The 17,916-nt window shown below is 38.9% G+C and overlaps 1 protein-coding gene across 9 annotated transcripts in view; it reads left to right on the top strand.

Moving 5' to 3' along the window:
- The window catches only part of EML5 (EMAP like 5), a 139,848-nt gene that overhangs the window by 78,329 nt on the left and 43,603 nt on the right, over nucleotides 1–17,916 (top strand). For 8 of the 9 annotated variants that reach the window (XR_011504730.1, XM_070514169.1, XM_070514168.1 and 5 more), the window contains exon 21: nucleotides 5,391–5,532. Coding sequence is in view for 7 of the 9 variants with exons in the window: in XM_070514169.1 (XP_070370270.1) it covers nucleotides 5,391–5,532 (142 nt within the window). In the remaining 2 variants the exon portion in view is untranslated. Of the gene's footprint in view, nucleotides 1–5,390; nucleotides 5,533–14,092; nucleotides 14,252–17,916 lie in introns of all 9 variants that reach the window. The other variant, XR_011504731.1, reaches the window with a different exon arrangement.

Below are 17,916 nucleotides of genomic sequence, written 5' to 3'. Positions count from 1 at the left end.
GTGATGCCAATCCTCCTCTTTTTGGTGAGGAAGACTGGCCCTGAGCTAACATCTGTGCCCATCTTCCTCTACTTTATATGTGGGATGCCTACCACAGCATGGGTTGCCAAGCAGTACCATATCCGCACCCAGGATCCGAACTGGCGAACCCTGCACTGCCAGAGTGGAATGTGCGAACTTAACTGCTGTGCCACTGGTCTGGCCCCATGTACATACCTAATTTAAAAATACTTGATTACTGAAAAATGCTAACCAGAGGCCAGCCCTGTGGCCTAGTAGTTACATTTGGTGCACTCCACTTTGGTGGCCTGGGTTCAGTTCCCAGGCACAGACCTACACTACTTGTCAGCCATGCTGTGGTGGTGACCCACATACAAAATAGAGGAAGATTGGCCACAGAGGTTAGCTCAGGGCCAGTCTTCCTCAGTAGTAAAAAACAAAAGCTAACCATCGTCTGAGCCTTTAGCGAGTTGTAATCTTTTTGCTGATGGAGGGTCTTGCCTCGATGTTGATGGTTGCTAACTGATCAAGGTGGTAGTTGCTGAAGGTTGGGGTGGCTGTGGCAATTTTTTAAAGCAAGGCGGAAGTGAAGTTTGTCACATTGATTGACTCTTCCTTTCACGAACAATTTCTCTGTAGCATGTGATGCAGTTTGAATAGCATTTTATCCACAGTGGAACTTCTTTCAAAATTGGAGTCAATCCTCTCAAACCCACCTCTTTATCAACTAAGTTTACTTAATATTCTAAATCCTTTGTTGTCATTTCAACAGTCTTCACAGCGTCTTCACCGGGGTTAGATTCCATCTCAGGAAACCACTTTGCTCATCCATAAGAAACAACTCCTCTTCAATTAAAGTTTTATCATAAGATTGCTGTTGCATCTTCAGGCTCCACTTCTGATTCTAGTTCTCTTGCTATTTCCACATCTGCAGTTACTTCCTTACTCAAGTCTTGAACCCCTCGAAGTCATCCATGTGGTTTGGAATCACACTCTTGTTAATGTTGATATTTTGACCTCTTTCCATGAATTGCGAATGCTCTTAATGGCATCTAGAATAGTGGATCCTTTTCAGAAGGTTTTCAATTTACTGTGCCCAAGTCCATCAGAGGAATCACTCACTACCTATGAAAGCTATAGACTTAAGAAATGTATGTCTTAAATAATGAGACTTGAGAGTCAAAATCCCTCCTTGATCCATGGGCTGAAGAATGGGTGTTGTGTTAGCGGGCATGAAAACAATATTACTTTCCTTGTACATCTCCATCAGAGCTGTTGGGTGACCAGGTGCATTGTTGATGAGCAGTCGTATTTTGAAAGGAATCCTTTTTCTGAGCAGGAGGTCTCAACAGTGGGCTTAAAATATTCAGTAAACCATGTTGTAAACAGATGTGCTGTCATCCAGCCTTTGTTGTTCCGTTTATAGAGCACAGAATGAGTAGTAGCAGAATTCTTAAGGGCTCTAGGATTTTCAGAATGGTAAATGACCATTGGCTTCCACTTAAAGTCACCAGCTGTGCTACACCCTAATAAGAGAGTCATCCTGTCCTTTGAAGCTTTGAAGCCAGGCATTGACTTCTCTTTTCTAGCTATAAGAGTCCTAGATGGCATCTTTTCCCAGTATAAAGCTGTTTCATCTACATTGGAAATCTGTTGTTTAGTTAGCCACCTTCATGAATTATCTTAGCTAGATCTTTGGGGTAACTTGCTTCAGCTTCTACGTCAGCACTTGCTGCTTCCCCTTGCCCTTTTATGTTATGCAGATGGCTTCTTTCCTTAAACGTCAGGAACCAACCTCTGCTAACTTCACACTTTTATTCTGCAGCTTCCTCCCCTCTCTCAGTCTTCATAGAATTGAAGAGAGTTAGGGCCTTGCTCTGGATTAGTTTTAGACTTAAGGGAATGTTGTGGTTGGTTTTCTATCCAGACCACTGAAACTTTATCCGTATCAACAATAAGGCTGTTTGGCTTTCTTATCACTCATATGTTCACTGGAGTGGCACTTTTCATTTCCTTCAAGAACTTTTCCTTTGCTTTCACAACTTGGCTATTTGGTGCAAGAGGCCTAGCTTTTTGCCTATCTTGGTTTTTGATATGCCTTCCTCATTAAGCTTAATTATTTCTAGCTTTTGATTTAAAGAGAGATATGTGACTCTTCCTTTCACTTGAACACTTAGAGGCCATTGTAGGGTTGTTAATTGGCTTAATTTCAATATGGTTGTGTCTCAGGGAATAGGGAGACCCAGCCCCAAAGAGAAGGGGAGAGACAGGGGAACTGCTGGTTGGAGCATCAGAACACACACGTTTATTGGTTAAGTTCACTGTCTTATATGGATGCAGTTTGTGGCACCTCAAAACAATTACAGTAATAACATCAAAGATCACTGATAACAGAGCATTATTAAAAATAGAAGAATAATGAAAAAGTTTGAAATGTTGCGAGCATTACCAAAAAGTGACACAGAGACATGAAATGAGCAAATACTGTTGGAAAAATTGCACCAATAGACTTGCTTGACACAAGATTGCCACAAACCTTCAACTTTTAAAAAATACAGTATCAGGGGCCAGCCCCATGGCCAAGTGGTTAAGTTCGCATGCTTTGCTTCAGCAGCCCAGGGTTTCCCTGGTTTGGATCCTGGGCACAGACCTAGCATTGCTCCTCAAGCCATGCTTAGGCAGCATCCCACATAGCAGAGCCAGAAGGACCTATGTTCCAGGGGCGGGATTTGGAGAGAAGAAGAAGAAGGGAAAAAAAAAAAAAGATTAGCAACAGATGCCAATCTTAATTCAAGATTAACTAAATTAATTTAATTAATTAAAGATTAGCTCAGGTGCCAATCTTAAAAAAACCAAAAAAAACAGTATCTGCAAAGTGCAATAAGGCAAAGCACAATAAAACAAGGTATGCCTGTATAGCTAAAAATATGCAAGACGTGTTAAGAAAACTGTAAAATTTTACTAAAGACATAAAAGAACTAAATATATTATAAATTCAATATGATCGTAATCCAGGCTTTAATAAGATTTTTCACAAATTCTGGAAAGATTTTTAAAAAATCATCTAAAAGGGAAAATATTCAAAAATCATCAAATTTTTGAGAAACTCTCCATGCTAGAAGTAAAGATAATATAAAACTATAGTAATTAAAAGTGTGGGAATGTATGTACACAATGGAAGTACATATATGTATACACCCCAAAAAAATCTACAACAGTGTTTGTAGTAGCAGAATTCTATGGATCAGTTTTGGGAGTAGTGCCTCTTAACAATATTAAGGCTTTGGATCCTTGAACATGGGATCTTGCCATTTATTTAGACCTTCTTTAACGTTTTTCAACAGTATTTTATTATTTTACAGTGTACAAGTCTCAGTTATTTGTTAAAATAACTGACCTCATTTATTAGTTCTAATAATTTTTTAGTGGATTTTTTAGCATTTTCTATATGTAAGATCAAGTCTTCTGCAAGTAGAGATAGTTTTACTTCTCCCTTTCCAATCTGGATGCCGTTAGTTCTTTTTCTTGCGTAATTATCCTGTCTGGAACCTCCAATACAATGTTGAAGAGAAGTGGTGAGAGCAGACATCCTTGGCTTGTTCCTAATTTTAGGAAGGCAGCATCCAATCTCTCACCATTAAGTATAATACTAACTGTGAATTGTTCATAGATGCCCTTTATCCACATTCCTCAATTACTCTTTTATTCCTAGTTGGTTGCATGTTTTTATCATGAAAGACTTTCATTTGTCAAATGCCTTTTCTCTGTCTATTGAGAAGATCATTTTGTTTTGTTTTTTGTTCTGTTGATCTGGTGTATTACATTAATTGGTTTTCAGATTTTAAACCAACCTTGCATTCCTGGGATAAATCCCACTTGGTTGTGGTGTATAATTCTTTCTATATGTTGTTGGAATCAGTTGCTAGTATTTTGTTGAGGATTTTAGTACCCATATTTATAAGGGATATTGGTCTGTAGTTTTCTGGTGACATCTGTCTGATTTTATCATCATGGTAATACTGGCTTAAAGAAATGATTTGTGAAGAGTTCTCTCCTCTTTGATACTCTCTTTCTCTGACCACACCCAACTGTTAAACTCTGTTGATGGATGGCTGATTGCTCTATTGTTTTCAACATTTCCCTGAAGCATAAATTGCTCCACTAAACCAATTAAATTCAGTCTCCTTAAAAGCAGCAGTTCCCTAGGGTAGTGTTGGAGATTTGTTCTGACTTTAAGCAGTCTTCTCTCAACTGCCTTTGAGATTTCCCTGGTTCTCTTGGACAAACTAGCTGGCCTTGACTTTAGCCTTTATGTCCGATGATTCTATCATTCGCCTCCCAGTTAGCTTTCATCACAACCTCTAGTGTTTCTGAGAGTACCTTTAGATTTGAACTTTTCCACACTGTGCAGTCAGTAAATAAGGTCAGTTCCTATGAGAAGAGATTAAGAGCTGTTTTATGGCTTGCTTCTCCCTCCAGGCAAAATCTCTGATCAAAGGCTCTGGTGTTGAGGGTGAGGACAATGGAGCGCTTCTTTTGGAGTGTCCCTTGCTGTAGATGCTTAATACTGGAGAGGGAAGGGAGCAGAAGCTTCAGGTCTTACTGGGTTGACGCTGAGGCCCCTGTATTCTTAGTGGCCTTGCACCCAAGGTAGAGCCCCCATTTAGGCACAGGGGACGGGCAAAAGAAGGGAGCTCCCACCTCTCAGCAGCACTCACCAAGAATTTAGCCTCATTAGCAGGTAGCTTACGGCAGGATGAGAAATGCGGACACCTGCCCCTTTTGAGAAGATAGCCCTCTAACTACTGGCTGGAGGGAGAGAGAGAGAGAGAGCCCTGTGTTCTTGGTTACATCAGTCTGGTGAGGAGTTTCTCTGTCAATGAGTTGAGAAGAGGCAGGAAAGGAGTGGGTCTCAGTTCAAATACTGCTGACTCTCACTGTTCTTGATAAGTAGCAGATTTTCTTGAGTAAATGTTTCTTCATTTGTTGTATTTCCTTAGAACTATTTCCAGAGACTTTAAATAGTTATTTAAAAAAAAAATTTTCAACAGTTTCACTGGTGAGCAGGTCTGTGGAGCTTCTTACTCTCTCATGCAGGAAGTCCCTCCTGTGTGGCAATTAGTAACATTCCAGGGCAGCCAATTCCTGTTCTCTCCACCCAGTGAATGTTTTAGGATTTTAAGCTAATTTTAGTAGTAATCTGATTATATTGTAATTGTGGAGATAAAGTTGTTACAGAGGTGTTTTAAGGTGTATTCCAAACATAAAGAGAAAATTTTTATTAGATTAATCCATTAATCATTATCATATATTATCAAAGTTATCTTTAGTTGTCTTCTGAGTACACATATCTTTAGGTTAAGTTGATCTGAACTATGTTTTCTTTATAGGGACACATGGAAGGAGAGGTGTGGGGTTTGGCTACACATCCTTATCTGCCCATCTGTGCTACTGTGAGTGATGATAAAACCTTAAGAATATGGGATCTGTCTCCTAGTCATTGTATGTTAGCTGTCCGGAAATTGAAAAAGGGTAAGAGCTCTCAGACTTGAATATAGATTAAGTTGTCATAATATTCTAACCCTCACAAATGTAAGAAAGCAATAGTAGGTATATAAAAAAGACTAAATATTTATTCTATGTCCACTTGTTCACAATGCTATATTAAAAAAACTAATTATACCCAGTCTTTCCTTTATGGGACCTGCTGTGATCAAACTGAGTCAGTTTTCAACCTCGTGTTGGAAGAAAGAATGTAGGAAGAAAATAGAAGCTAAGTTTTCTACCCTTTATGATTATGGATTATGTGTAATTCAAAATCAGAAACTAAAAAAGAAGGCCTTACCTTAAAAGGGGGTGGCAGAGTTGGGGGGAGAATGAAACAGAACTGAGCACATTTGTAGGAGGCAAATGATGCTAGCCTATCAGTGTAGAGAGACAAGGGGTGCCACTGTTGGAGCAGGGCTGTTACTATTAACCTAGGGCGGAAAGGATATTCAGAGAGCTTCAAATTTCTTAGTAAGGTCGTAGGGAGTGGTAGTTTTTAGAATGGGGATATTGTAGGAGGAGCTCTGATTGAAAAAGTTGGAAATTGTGACTGTAAGAAATGTGATGGAATCAGCGGATAAAGAAAAAGATTGTCTAGCCATCATAAGGGCCAACTTGAAGTTAGGTAACATGAATTTGTAATTCAATCAGTTAATTTATTTTTACTTCTTTCTGCTGACTTAAAAGTTACGGAGTCTATTCTCTTCTTCTAGGGTTACTGTTAAATATTTAGCGTGTACACTTAAGTAAAAATGTGAAGTTAATCACAGTCTCTAGAAACTTGAACTCCTGTCACTGTCCCTTTGTTAAAGTTGTTGATGTCCAGCATTTTCATTCTCTTCTTTTTGGTGAAAACTAGAGAGAATTACCAAATTTCAGTGGTTCTGTACTTGAACTTCCAATGTGAAAGGTTACCATAAGATTCCAAAACCAGTCACACCTCTGTGTACACAGAAACCACGGTGCCAGATATTCTTTTCTTCACAAGGCCAAGTCCTGACCAAATTTGGAACATCCTTGCTATTAATACCCATCAGATTTTTTTCTTTTTTTTTAATTGAGGTATAATAGACATATAGCGTTATATTAGTTTCAGGTATACAATGTAATGATTCAATATTTGTATATATTGTGCAGTGATCACCACAATAAATCTAATTAATATCCATCACCGTACAGAGTTACAAAAGTTTTTTTTTCTTGTGATGAGAACTTTTAAGATCTACTCTGTCAGGAGCTTTCAGATATGCAATACAGTATTATTAACATGGTCACCATGAGGTGCGTTATATCCCCATGACTTATTTATTTTATGACTGGAAGTTTATATCTTTTGACCTCTTTCACCCATTTCACTCATTCCCAGCACCCTCCTCTGGCAACCACCAATCTGTTCTCTGTATCTACGAGCTTGGTGTTGTGTTTTATTTTTTTTGTAGGTTTCACATATAAGTGAGGTTATATGGTTTTTGTCTTTTTCTGACTGACTTATTTCACTTAGCATAATGTCCCCCTAGGTCTATCCATGTTCATCCTTTTTTACAGCTATTTGAATGATATTCCATTGTCTATATATACCAGATTTTCTTTATCCATTCATTGATCACTGGACACTGAGGTTGTTTCCATGTCCTGGCTATTGTAAATAATGCTGCAGTGAACATGAGGGTGCGTATATCTTTTCCAGTTAGTGTTTTTGTTTTCTTTGGATAAATACCCAGGAGTGGAAGTGCTGGATTATATGGTAGTTCTGTTTTTAATTTTTTGAGGATCTCTGGGTTTTTTTAACCCCCCTTCAGTTGGACATCATTGTTGTTTTATGCAGTCAGTGTTTACTTAGATTTATCTATGTGTCTATACATTTGTTTGTTCACATTTTTTTCTTATATCTCAGACTTTTTTTCTATCGTCATTTTCCTTCTTCCTAAAATACAGTCTTAGGATATCTTTAATAAAGATTTGTTGGAAATTCTCAGTTTCTTTTGTCGGAACCAGTGGCATACTAAGAACAGAGTGGTGGGGATGGTCTGTTGTTTTATCAGTAGCAGAATTGTTTTATCACTGACATTGCAGTTCTTAAAAAGCAAACTAATTTTTATTCAGTTTTATTATTGTTTTAAATTCTCAATAGGAAGTGTATTGCCCTCAGGGTGAGCTGTTACCGCCACCCTGCCCTTGGTATGCTGTGCTGCTAGTCTGAAGGTGTTTAGATTTTTTACTTTCATTCATGAATGCTAATTTAACTGCTTCTGGAGTTCCTGGTTGAGAGCTATTCTTCCTCTGGTTTCCCGTGTTCTCTTTTACTTTGTTTTGCAGTTCTGTAGTTTAATAAAATCAGGCATAGTGTTTGGTTTATTTTAATTTATTCTGTTTAAGATTTTGTTGTGCTTCCTGAATCTGTGAATTTATTTCTTGTATCAGTCCTGAAAAATTGTCTGCCAGTATTACTGGCTCCTTCTAGGACCAGATCTTTGTATTAGGTTTTAAAGAAAAATCATGATTCTATATTTTTATTCTTCTGTAGTCACTGTTATGTTTCTTTCTGTCATCATTGATTCAAGAGGAAAACAGGTGAATTTTTATATTTTCAAAGGGATATGTATGATTTTATACTGGTTGACTTACTTAAAATTACTCAAGTCATAATGGTTTAAATATTATGAAGCACAATTATCTCTTTCAAACATTCAGTAAGAGAATAATATTTTCTTCAACAAATGAATATACAAGTGTTATGGCCTGAGGCTTAACATTTTATAAAAATAAGCTGTTATAGTTAATGTAGACTATTATATGAGAATTTTACCAAATAATTCAGTTTTATGATAACTAGTTATAGAATAATCAGAAGTATAAATATGCAATATGAATTAATGTCCATATTTTTAGTGTCTGTAGAGTAAATATTTCCTAAATATTTGCCAGCCTTTTGTCCTTTTCTGTATAATGGTATCGTAGAAAGTTCTCATTAGAAACTTGTATCCCTTGGCTTTAGCTTTTAATTATGATCAAATCTGGATTTTTAATGGGCTTTTTGTTTTTTAATTCTACACTTTTATTCCATGTCTTGGCTCTTTTCACATTTTCTGTCTTGCTGTGCAGCATTCTTAAGATCTTTATTCTGGTTCTTAATTCTGTTTCACATCTGCTGTTTAACCTACCCATTAGGTATTTAATTTTCATAAGTCTCGTTTTTAGAAATTCTATTTGTTTTCTTTTCAAATTTGCCTTAGACTTTTTTTTATAACATATTATTCCTTATGTTTTAGATTTCCTCTTTTATGTCTTTAATTCTAACTGTACTTATCAGATAAAGAATATGAAATCAAGTTATGTGACATCTTTGGGGATCTGTCTCTACTGTGTTTTTCTTTCTGGGGTTTTCTGGTTATTTTCCTGCTTGTTCCCTCCTGGTGGTCCATTTTCTTGTGTGCTTAAAAATTTGGATTGTACGGTCATGCTTGTTTGGGCTTTCTTTGCTTGTGAGAATCCTCTCAGGTCTGAATTGAAGGTGTGTTCTTCCAAAGAGATTTTGTGTTTCCTGATGTCTTTCTTTACTGCCAGGCACATTTTTAAAAAGTCTCTTCTTCCTTTGAGACATGATTGTAATACTAGAACAAAATGATGATATAGGTGTTTGAAAGTTTTTTGCAAAAAAAAAAAATTGTGTATAATTAAATATCTATTTTATATCTTAAGGTATTTATAAGTCAAAAGAAAAGTTAAAAAGTAAAAATCAGTGAAGCTAAATAGTATATTTAAATACAAAATTTGTAAACATAAGTAAAAATAAATTACAAAAATATATGTATAACTACATTATTTTAATTATTGATAAGTTGTTAAAAAATAAATGCTTCATAAAATGAAGAAAGTTTCAGCATGAAAAATTGAAAACGAAATAATCTTTCTTTTTAAAGCAGTCTTGAAAAGCAAACTTGATTAATGGTATTATCATTGAGTTGCAAAAGTAATTAATTTTGTGCAGATTTTTCCAGATGTCCAAAAGGCCCTTACTGACTACGCTATACAGTAGTCTGAGTAAGATGAAAAGATAAATACAGTTCAGTTCTAAATTTCCGCTCCTTCATCATATAATACTCTCTCTTGTTTGATAGCTTTGAGGATGTCTTTTTGAATAACTTATTTTTTATAGGGACTATAGCCCTTTTATTCATAGTGAGCTTTAATGTTTTTTTCATAGAAAGCATTTCAGTTTTCAATGTCTTTAGATTTGTGATTTATAGAAGGAAATCCTAACTCATTATTATCATGTCTAATGTGGGTTGAATTCTGTCCCTCAAAAAGATATGTGAAAGTCCTAACCCGTAGTACCTGTGCATGTGACCTTATTTGGAAATAGGTCCAGATGTAATCAAGTTAATAGGAGATACTGGATTAGGATGGGCTGTAAATCTCTAATGCCTGGTGTCCTTATAAGAAGGCTATGTGAACATATAGGATCACAGACACAGGGAGAATGCAATATGATGACAGAAGCAGAAAGTGAGGTAAATCAAGGAGCACCAAGGATTGCTGGCAACCACCAGAAGCTAGGGAGAGACAAGAAAGGATTCTGCCCTAGAACTTTCAGAGGGTCATGGCCCTGCCAACACCTTGATTTCCGGCTTGTATTCTCCAGAACTGTGAGAGAATAGATTTCTGTTGTTTTAAGTCACCCAGTTTGTAGTAATTTGTTATGACAGCTCTAGGAAGCTAGTACAGTGTTCACATTCGACTTGTACAGGAAGTCTTTGAACTAGACTAGGAATTACTCTCACAGTCGAAGCTTTGCTTAGTTGACTATTCTCTCCATAAAACTTGACAGAAGAAAATAAAACATGATTTATATAACGTATGTTCAATTAAGAAATGTATTGCAGTATATATGCAGGCCTCTCTGGATGCCTCAAGATACTAATGTTTCAGATTATTTTTAAATTTGGAAATAACGGTATTACTGATATTTTGGAACTTAAAATTGGCATAGAATTTGAAAACCAGTGCCGTATGAATACAATGAATGTATAGCCTTTCAAGAATTCCACTTTTATCCAGGAGGACCAGGCGCAAGACTAGTCTCCTCTGCGGTCAGGGCAGATGTGCCTTTATCTTATTACTCTATTTTTCTCCTACCTTTTTTTTTTAAATCCCTGGGGAGTTTCTCTTAGTTTTTAATGAGCTCAGCTATGTATTTTAAAGATGTTTGTTATGTTAATCTTTGCTTAAACTCAACTTTGCACCTGCTCTTTGCCCAACTCCTGGCTAAGGTTGAGTAAAACGTGCAGCTGTGATGCTTGGTCTCAGTACCTTTCTGGTTCTCTGTTCTCCGTTGTAGCAGAACTTGATATGGTGGGCTCACTTCTCTGTGTTTTCACATGACAGTTGCTTCACAAACCACTCCAGTTAGGCTTTTATTTCTATTGGTCCGTTGAACCTGCTGCTAATCTCTGGTCAGCTCTTGGTCCTCACCTTACTCACCTCAGAGTAGTTTTTGACATAATTGATCATTCCTTCTTTTTTGAAATTCTTTCTTCACTTGACTCTGGAACCCATGCATGTCTTTTTTTTTTCCCCCTCTACTGGCTTCTTTTTTTCTATTCCCTTTGCTGGCCCTGCCTCTTCTTCCTGCTCTCTACATATGCAAATGCTCCAGGGTTCTCTCCCTGGCCTTCCTTTTTTCATATGTACACCGTCACTGTAGATGATTATATTAGTCACTGTCCAGTCAGAAGACAGAGACTATACTAGTCATTTGATCAGGGAACATTTAATAAAAAGAATTGTTAACTAGTAAAACATGGTTTCCTGCTGAAAAGGCTATAGCAGTGGCCACCATAGAAAGCAACTACTAGGTTTCCTTAGCTGAGGGAGAGTGAACAAAGAAAGAACTTAAAGGAGACTCAGACCTGTTTGGAAAGGGTGTGGCTGGCTGAACGCTCAGTCTGTCAGTGGTGAAGAAGCTTGCCAGAGGCTGCAGGCCTCAGTGCAACAGTGAGAGTGGTCACTGGGTGAAGGAAAAGCTTGCCAGAGGTTGCAGGCCAGAGCTGAATGGCAGGACCACTGCTTGGAGAAGAACTTAACCAGGGCAAAGGTTGTTGAACTGTGAGGACTGCTGCTGTGTGGGTGGGGCATCTTGCTGGAGGCTGCAAATCACAGCTGAATCATTAGCGCCATTACTGTGTTGGTGGGAAAACTTGCTAGAGGACTCAGTGGAGGCTGCCACTGTGGGGAATGCAGCCAGACCCCCTGCATGCCAGTGCCCTGCCTCTGTAGGTAAAATCGAGTACTGGAAGAAGGGAGGAGAGTTCCTTTCTCCTGCTTTGGACTTGTAGTGTCTCTACAGCACCTTCTATTGGCAAAACTTGGATCAGTCAGCTGGTAGAAGAGAAAAATCTTCTATAAGGCCCAAAGAATGGTAGATTTGGAACAAGACATGAATAACCTATTTGTCTAATCAGCATCCATATTCATCTTTTGTACAGACGTTTGAAGTTCAGTATAACCACAGACCTAACCTTATGTTTATGTTCTACCCAAAAAGTTTTTACCCAAAGAGATGCAGCTACCCTTGGTACAGATGAAGAAATTCTCATCCTCTACCCAAAGGGAAAAGACACACAATCCCAACAGTCATTGTGTCCGTTGCTGACTATATTAATTACTTTCCAATTCAGTCACAGTCTTACTGAATATTCTGTTACCTTAGGAGTAAATTATAAAGTTAACCTCCAACAAACTGTATAAAATATTCAGGAGAAAAAGGGGAGAGAAGAAGTAAATAGTTTATATATACACATTACAAGCATTTATGTATAGTCCATTTCTGTAACTGGTTATAGGCTGTGGTTGGTATCTTTGACTTTCTGTCTTGGATGGGGATGGAACTATGCATTCCATACTTCCTTTGCCCTTAGCCAGACCCTCAGGTGATGGGAGTTACTTTACTCATGGGGTGACCCAAACCTTCATTACTGAGCGATGTGAAATCTCACTCTCTCTGCCTCTTTTTTTTCTCCTTGTTGCTGTTGTTTTTCATTAAGCTTTACCATTGGTCATGGAGGGACAAAGAGGCATCCCAGTGAATCCCCTGGGTTCCAGACGTAGTCCGCTGTGCCCTAATTGTGTAGCAGTAACTCAATTTCCCCTTCGTAATCAGGATCCATCACTCCAGCCAGAAGTGTAACAATCCTTTCCTTTGCCTGTTGGTTCATTGGCCTGAGGAGCCCAACATGACCAGGTGACAGTCTCATCTTTCAGTTCAGTGGAAACATTATGTCCCTTGCTGAAAGCATTCTCCTTGCTCTTAGGACCTAAGACTAAATCAGCAGAACTCAGAGTTGCGAGGATGTAAAACAAAATTGTACAAGTTGGTTATTAGATATAATAGTCAAAAGAAACACTCCCACTTCTACCTCTTGATTTCTAGACCCACGTATTCTGGCTGTGAGGTAGACAGCACCATATAGTGGTCTGTGAGTCAAAGCATATACTGCATCCTGTAAGACAAAACTGCAAAACCCTGAAAGACTGCAGTTTTGAGATTGAAGGATTCCAGGCCAACTGTGTTCATGCAAATTACTCGTAATTTTCAGATCCATTCAAACCTAGTCTTTTATATACCAGTTTTTTTTTAATTTAATTTTTTAAAAAATTTTTCCTCCTTCTCCCCAGTGCATAGTTGTGTATTTTAGTTGTGGGTCCTTCTAGTTGTGGCATGTGGGACACCACCTCAGCATGGCTTGATGAGCAGTGCTAGGTCCACACCCAAGATCCGAACTGGCAAAACCCTGGACTGCCAAAGCAGAGTGCATGAACTTAATCACTCAGCCACAGGGCCGGCTCCTATATACCAGTCTTTTATATACCATTTCCACTTGATGATAGATTGCTGTTGTGCACATGCAATCTATGGCTGGATTGGTCATGTAACTTTGAGTTCATGATAGGAAGCTCAGGATACATATTCACCTAATATCCCATGATTAGGCATTTATTCTCTAACAAGGCCTAGTAGCAAACCAGAAGCTGCTTCTCAAAAGGAAAATGGTTATCTGTAAAGGAGGGCATGGATTTTCTTCCAAATCTGAGAGATCTGCAGTATGATTCTCCTTTGGTAGTTTTCCAGAGGCTCCATCTTTAAAGCATCCCTGTTTACCACAGACACACACTTTAGTATCATTGGATCTGCTGGATCATTAAGTCCCAAGTGGAAAATCACCTTGCCCTCTCTTTTTCTCGTCCCCACTGGAATCTAGAAGCCTTATAAGTGACTTGACAGATGGGTAGAAGCAGCTCATTCAAATGTAGTATATGTTGCTTCCAAAAAGGCCTACCAAACATTTTTCTCCTTTTGTTTGTGGTAGGTGATGGGAGGTACAGCAGCTTGTCTTTTATCTTGGAGGGAATATCTTGACATACTCCAAATCAGAAACTTCACTGAGATGGCAGGTCCCTGAATTTTTGTGGGGATTATCTGCCACTCTCTTGATTCACTTATGTCTTACTAAGGCATCTAAAGTACTTGTTGCTTCCTGCTCCTCAGATCAATTCAGCATAATATCATCAATGTAGTGGACCATTGTGATGTTTTGTGGAATGTCAAGACGATCAGGATCTCTGTGGACTATATTATGGCAAAAGAACAGGAGAGTTGAAATAGCCCTGAGGCAAGGCTTTGAAGGTGTACACAGATGCATGCCAGGTAAAAGCAAATGCTTCTGGTGGTCCTTACAAATTGAAGTGGAAAAAAAATGCATTAACCAGGACAATAGCTGCATGCAAAATGCTAGGGGCTCTGTTAATTTGTTCTAGTAAAGAACTGGAAGAGTAGCTTCAATAGGAGTCATATCTGATTAAATTTATTATCCATAGTTATTATTTAAAATCCATCTGATTTCAGCACAGACCAAACAGGCAAGTTTAAATGATGATGTGATAGTCATTCTCACCCGTGCATATTTCAAGTCTTTGGTAGTATCACTGATTTTTGCAATTCTCAGGCTTGTGGTTTTGCTTCTGGTTTATTGTCTTAGTAGAGAGAGGAATTTCCAGGGGTTTTCCCTTCGTTCTTCCTGTCATAATGACCCTTACCCCACGGGTCAGAGAGCCAGCACAGAGAATTCTACCAGTTGCCAAGCATATCTATTCAAATTCAGGAATTGGGTGGGGTCCACAGACCACCTGGGTCCACTGTGATTCAAACTTGACTAAAACTCTATCACATGATCACCGTCAGGTCCCACTTTTACTGGTGCACAACAGCAGCATTTTGTGTTCTCAAGATTATGTCTGGTAATTCCTCAAAGTTTGGATATTTCCTTTTCTCAGTCACAGTCATTCCAATAAGTGGCCATGGATCTTTGGAGGAAGATTTACATTATATACTTGTGGCAATGCTACAAGGTCCTTCCTCAAAGGGACCTGCCTTTCCTCTTAAGTCAAGGGGGGTCTGAGTGTGTGAATTGGCTTAGGTCTGAAAACTGGTTGAGAATCTGTGACTCTCCACTCTGGTGATTTAAGTTAGATTTTTTTAGCCACCACGTCTGGTATTTTTCTGTTATATAGATCAAACACTAATCTAGTAGCCTATTCATCTCTTTTATTCCTGGAGATATCCTGATTAATTAGCCACCAACAGAAATCCTCACAGGCCAAAACATTCTGATTATCAGTACATCCTTGCTGCCCTTTTTGGTAAAAGAATCTACCTTGTCTTTGGTGATTAAGTGATGCTACAGCAAGGAGCCCATATTAATGGGAACATTTCCCATTGCTTACCTACATAGGAGAATAGCCACAGAGGTTTTCAAGGATGCAGATGCTACCCTTAATTTAATTAACGTATTTCTCAATGCTTTTGTGAAGGGACTATTTTCTAGACTTTTGGGGGGTGGGTGGGTGTGCAGGTTGCATGTGAAAAATCTACTTCAATATTCTTGCCTTCCTAAGCTTTTAGATTCCTTTCTCTACATCAGGGGTCAGCCCTTGGATCAAATCCAGCCTAGCTCCTGATATTTTAAATGAAGTTTTATTGGAACACAGTCATGCCCATTCACTTATATATTGTCTAGGTTGGTTTTTGCATTATAGTAGAGAGTTGATTAGTTGAGACAGACCATATGGCCTGCAAAGCTGAAAATATTTACTATTTGGTCCTTTAAGAAAATGTTTGCCAACTTTTTGCCCTAGAGCAAGTTTGCCCTAGAGCATGTTGAGATTTGATCCAAGTTAGGGGTCTAGTGACAACAGAGGAATAGTTGTCATAGTTCTTCAGAAGGTTAAGCATCCCTTTGCGAGGCATCTGCTGCAGATTGTCATTCTTCTCAGACACAGGGGAGCAGGTTATTTGCACTGGCCAGTGAGACTCAGAATAACACAGAAATTTAAGATTCTCAGTTTTGTCTGAGTCCAACCAGATGCTCCCATTCCAAGTTTCAGAGTTCCCTTCCTTGCCAATAAATGCCCTAACTTTCACATAAGAAACTTGGTGAGGCTATGAATTCAATTGACATTGTAAATTTGCAACCTATACAGTTAAATTTTGTGTTTAATTTTCAGCGATATCAGCCCCATCAAAGATTCTTTTAGGTTTGCCACAGAAGCTCTCCCTGCTCAGACTGTGACTCGTGCTGAAAGTTTAAGGACCTGAGCTTGACGCTTCTTTCTGTAAAGGCTCCGTGCACTCAGTGGAATCTATTGCACAACACAGTCTTTGTGTCATCATCATTTTTGTAATGATCAGGGGCAGCAGCCCCTTGGACTCCCAGGGCACGCACTTCAGTATATACTTCGCTACAATCAACCTCAGGAGATAACTTGATTAATTGTCATGCCAATGGATACCTTGCATTACTGGCATCCCATTTCCCACTGGCAAGGGCTCAGCACTGTGCTTAAGCCCAAAGGCATGACTAACCCATTAAAATCCCATCTTTACTGGTCTGTCTGCTGTGACCATTTCAATACCAATTCTATATCAATCAGCAGACAGAAACCACCCCAGTAATTTGAACAGGGAAAATTTAATAAGAAGTGTCAACTAATAAATGATGGTTAACTACTAAAAGGAGTAAAAGAGCATTCTAAGGTGTATGGATGTAGCAACTGCAGAAAGCAGTGACCACCCATAGGGCTAATGGACAGTGAACAAGGAGTAAACTTAGTGGATGGACGCTTCCCCTCTTCCCCCAGGCTGAGATTCACATCTCTTGGAAAGGGTGTGGGTGCCACAGGAACACAACCTGCCAGTGGAAAAGAAACTGGTCAGAGGGCTGATCTAGGAAATCCTCTGCTATGGTGGCATAGAAACTCCCCCATCCCCTCCCTGACCACACCCCTTACCTCCTCATTAGTCACTAGCTCCAGCACACCAGAAGGAAGAAAAATCCCTTCCTTTTAGTTTAACCTTCAGGGGTCCTCTAGCACCCTCTATTGGCCAAAATCAAATCAGCTGGCAAAGGAAAAAGGTCTAACAGGGTCTGGCTCACATAGCAGGAAAAAGAGGGGTAGATTTGGAGGTGAGACATAATAAATTAATAACAAGCTCTTAACCAGTTTCTTAACTATAACTACTATCTGTATGCTACTGTCTGCTATATTTATATCTCTAGCCTATTCTCCCTTCAGCTCCAGAGAAGTATTAAATTATCAAACTGGCTCCTTGATGTCTTCACTTGAATTTCTCATAGGCATCCTTAACTTAACGGGTACAAAACTAAACACTTGTACCATCTCAGTAAATGGCATCACCATTCAAACAAAAGCATAGCCCTGACACTTATCTTTTTCCCTTACTCCACTTGCAATTCATCAAAGTCCTGCCAGCTCTATCTTCAAAATATATCCAGATCCTACCATTTCTCATCACCTTTGCTGCTGCCACTCTGCTCCAGGTCATTGTCATCTCTTGACTCTTATAAATCTCAGAAATAATACCCTAATTTCTTCATTACCAATATGTGCTTCATAATTAAATGACTACTTGTTCTCAATTCATTCTGTAATTTTTCATTCTGTAACAGCTGTACCCCATCTTCCCTCTCTGAAGTCTATGCAAGACTCCAAAAGCCTTAGGGTTGGTTGGTTGGTTGTTTCCGTCTTCTCCCCAAAGCTCCCCAGTACATAGTTGTGTATTCTAGTTCTGGGTCCTTCTAGTTGTGACATGTGGGATGCCGCCTCAGCACTCCCTGATGAGTGGTGCCGTGTCCGCGCCCAGGAGCCGAACTGAGGAAACCCTGGGCTGCCAAAGTGGAGCATGTGAACTTAACCACTCAGCCACGGGCCCGGCCCCAGCCTTAGGGTATTTGAAAATGCCTGCTGCATCCCTTGCTGTCAGAGTAAGCCCATATTTTGTGTTTGCCAATGCAG

This window comes from Equus asinus, chromosome 7 (genome assembly GCF_041296235.1).
Source record: "Equus asinus isolate D_3611 breed Donkey chromosome 7, EquAss-T2T_v2, whole genome shotgun sequence".
NCBI classification, from domain to species: Eukaryota; Metazoa; Chordata; class Mammalia; order Perissodactyla; family Equidae; genus Equus; species Equus asinus.
Note: the sequence above shows the minus strand (reverse complement) of the source record. Positions and strands in the feature narration are given on the sequence as shown.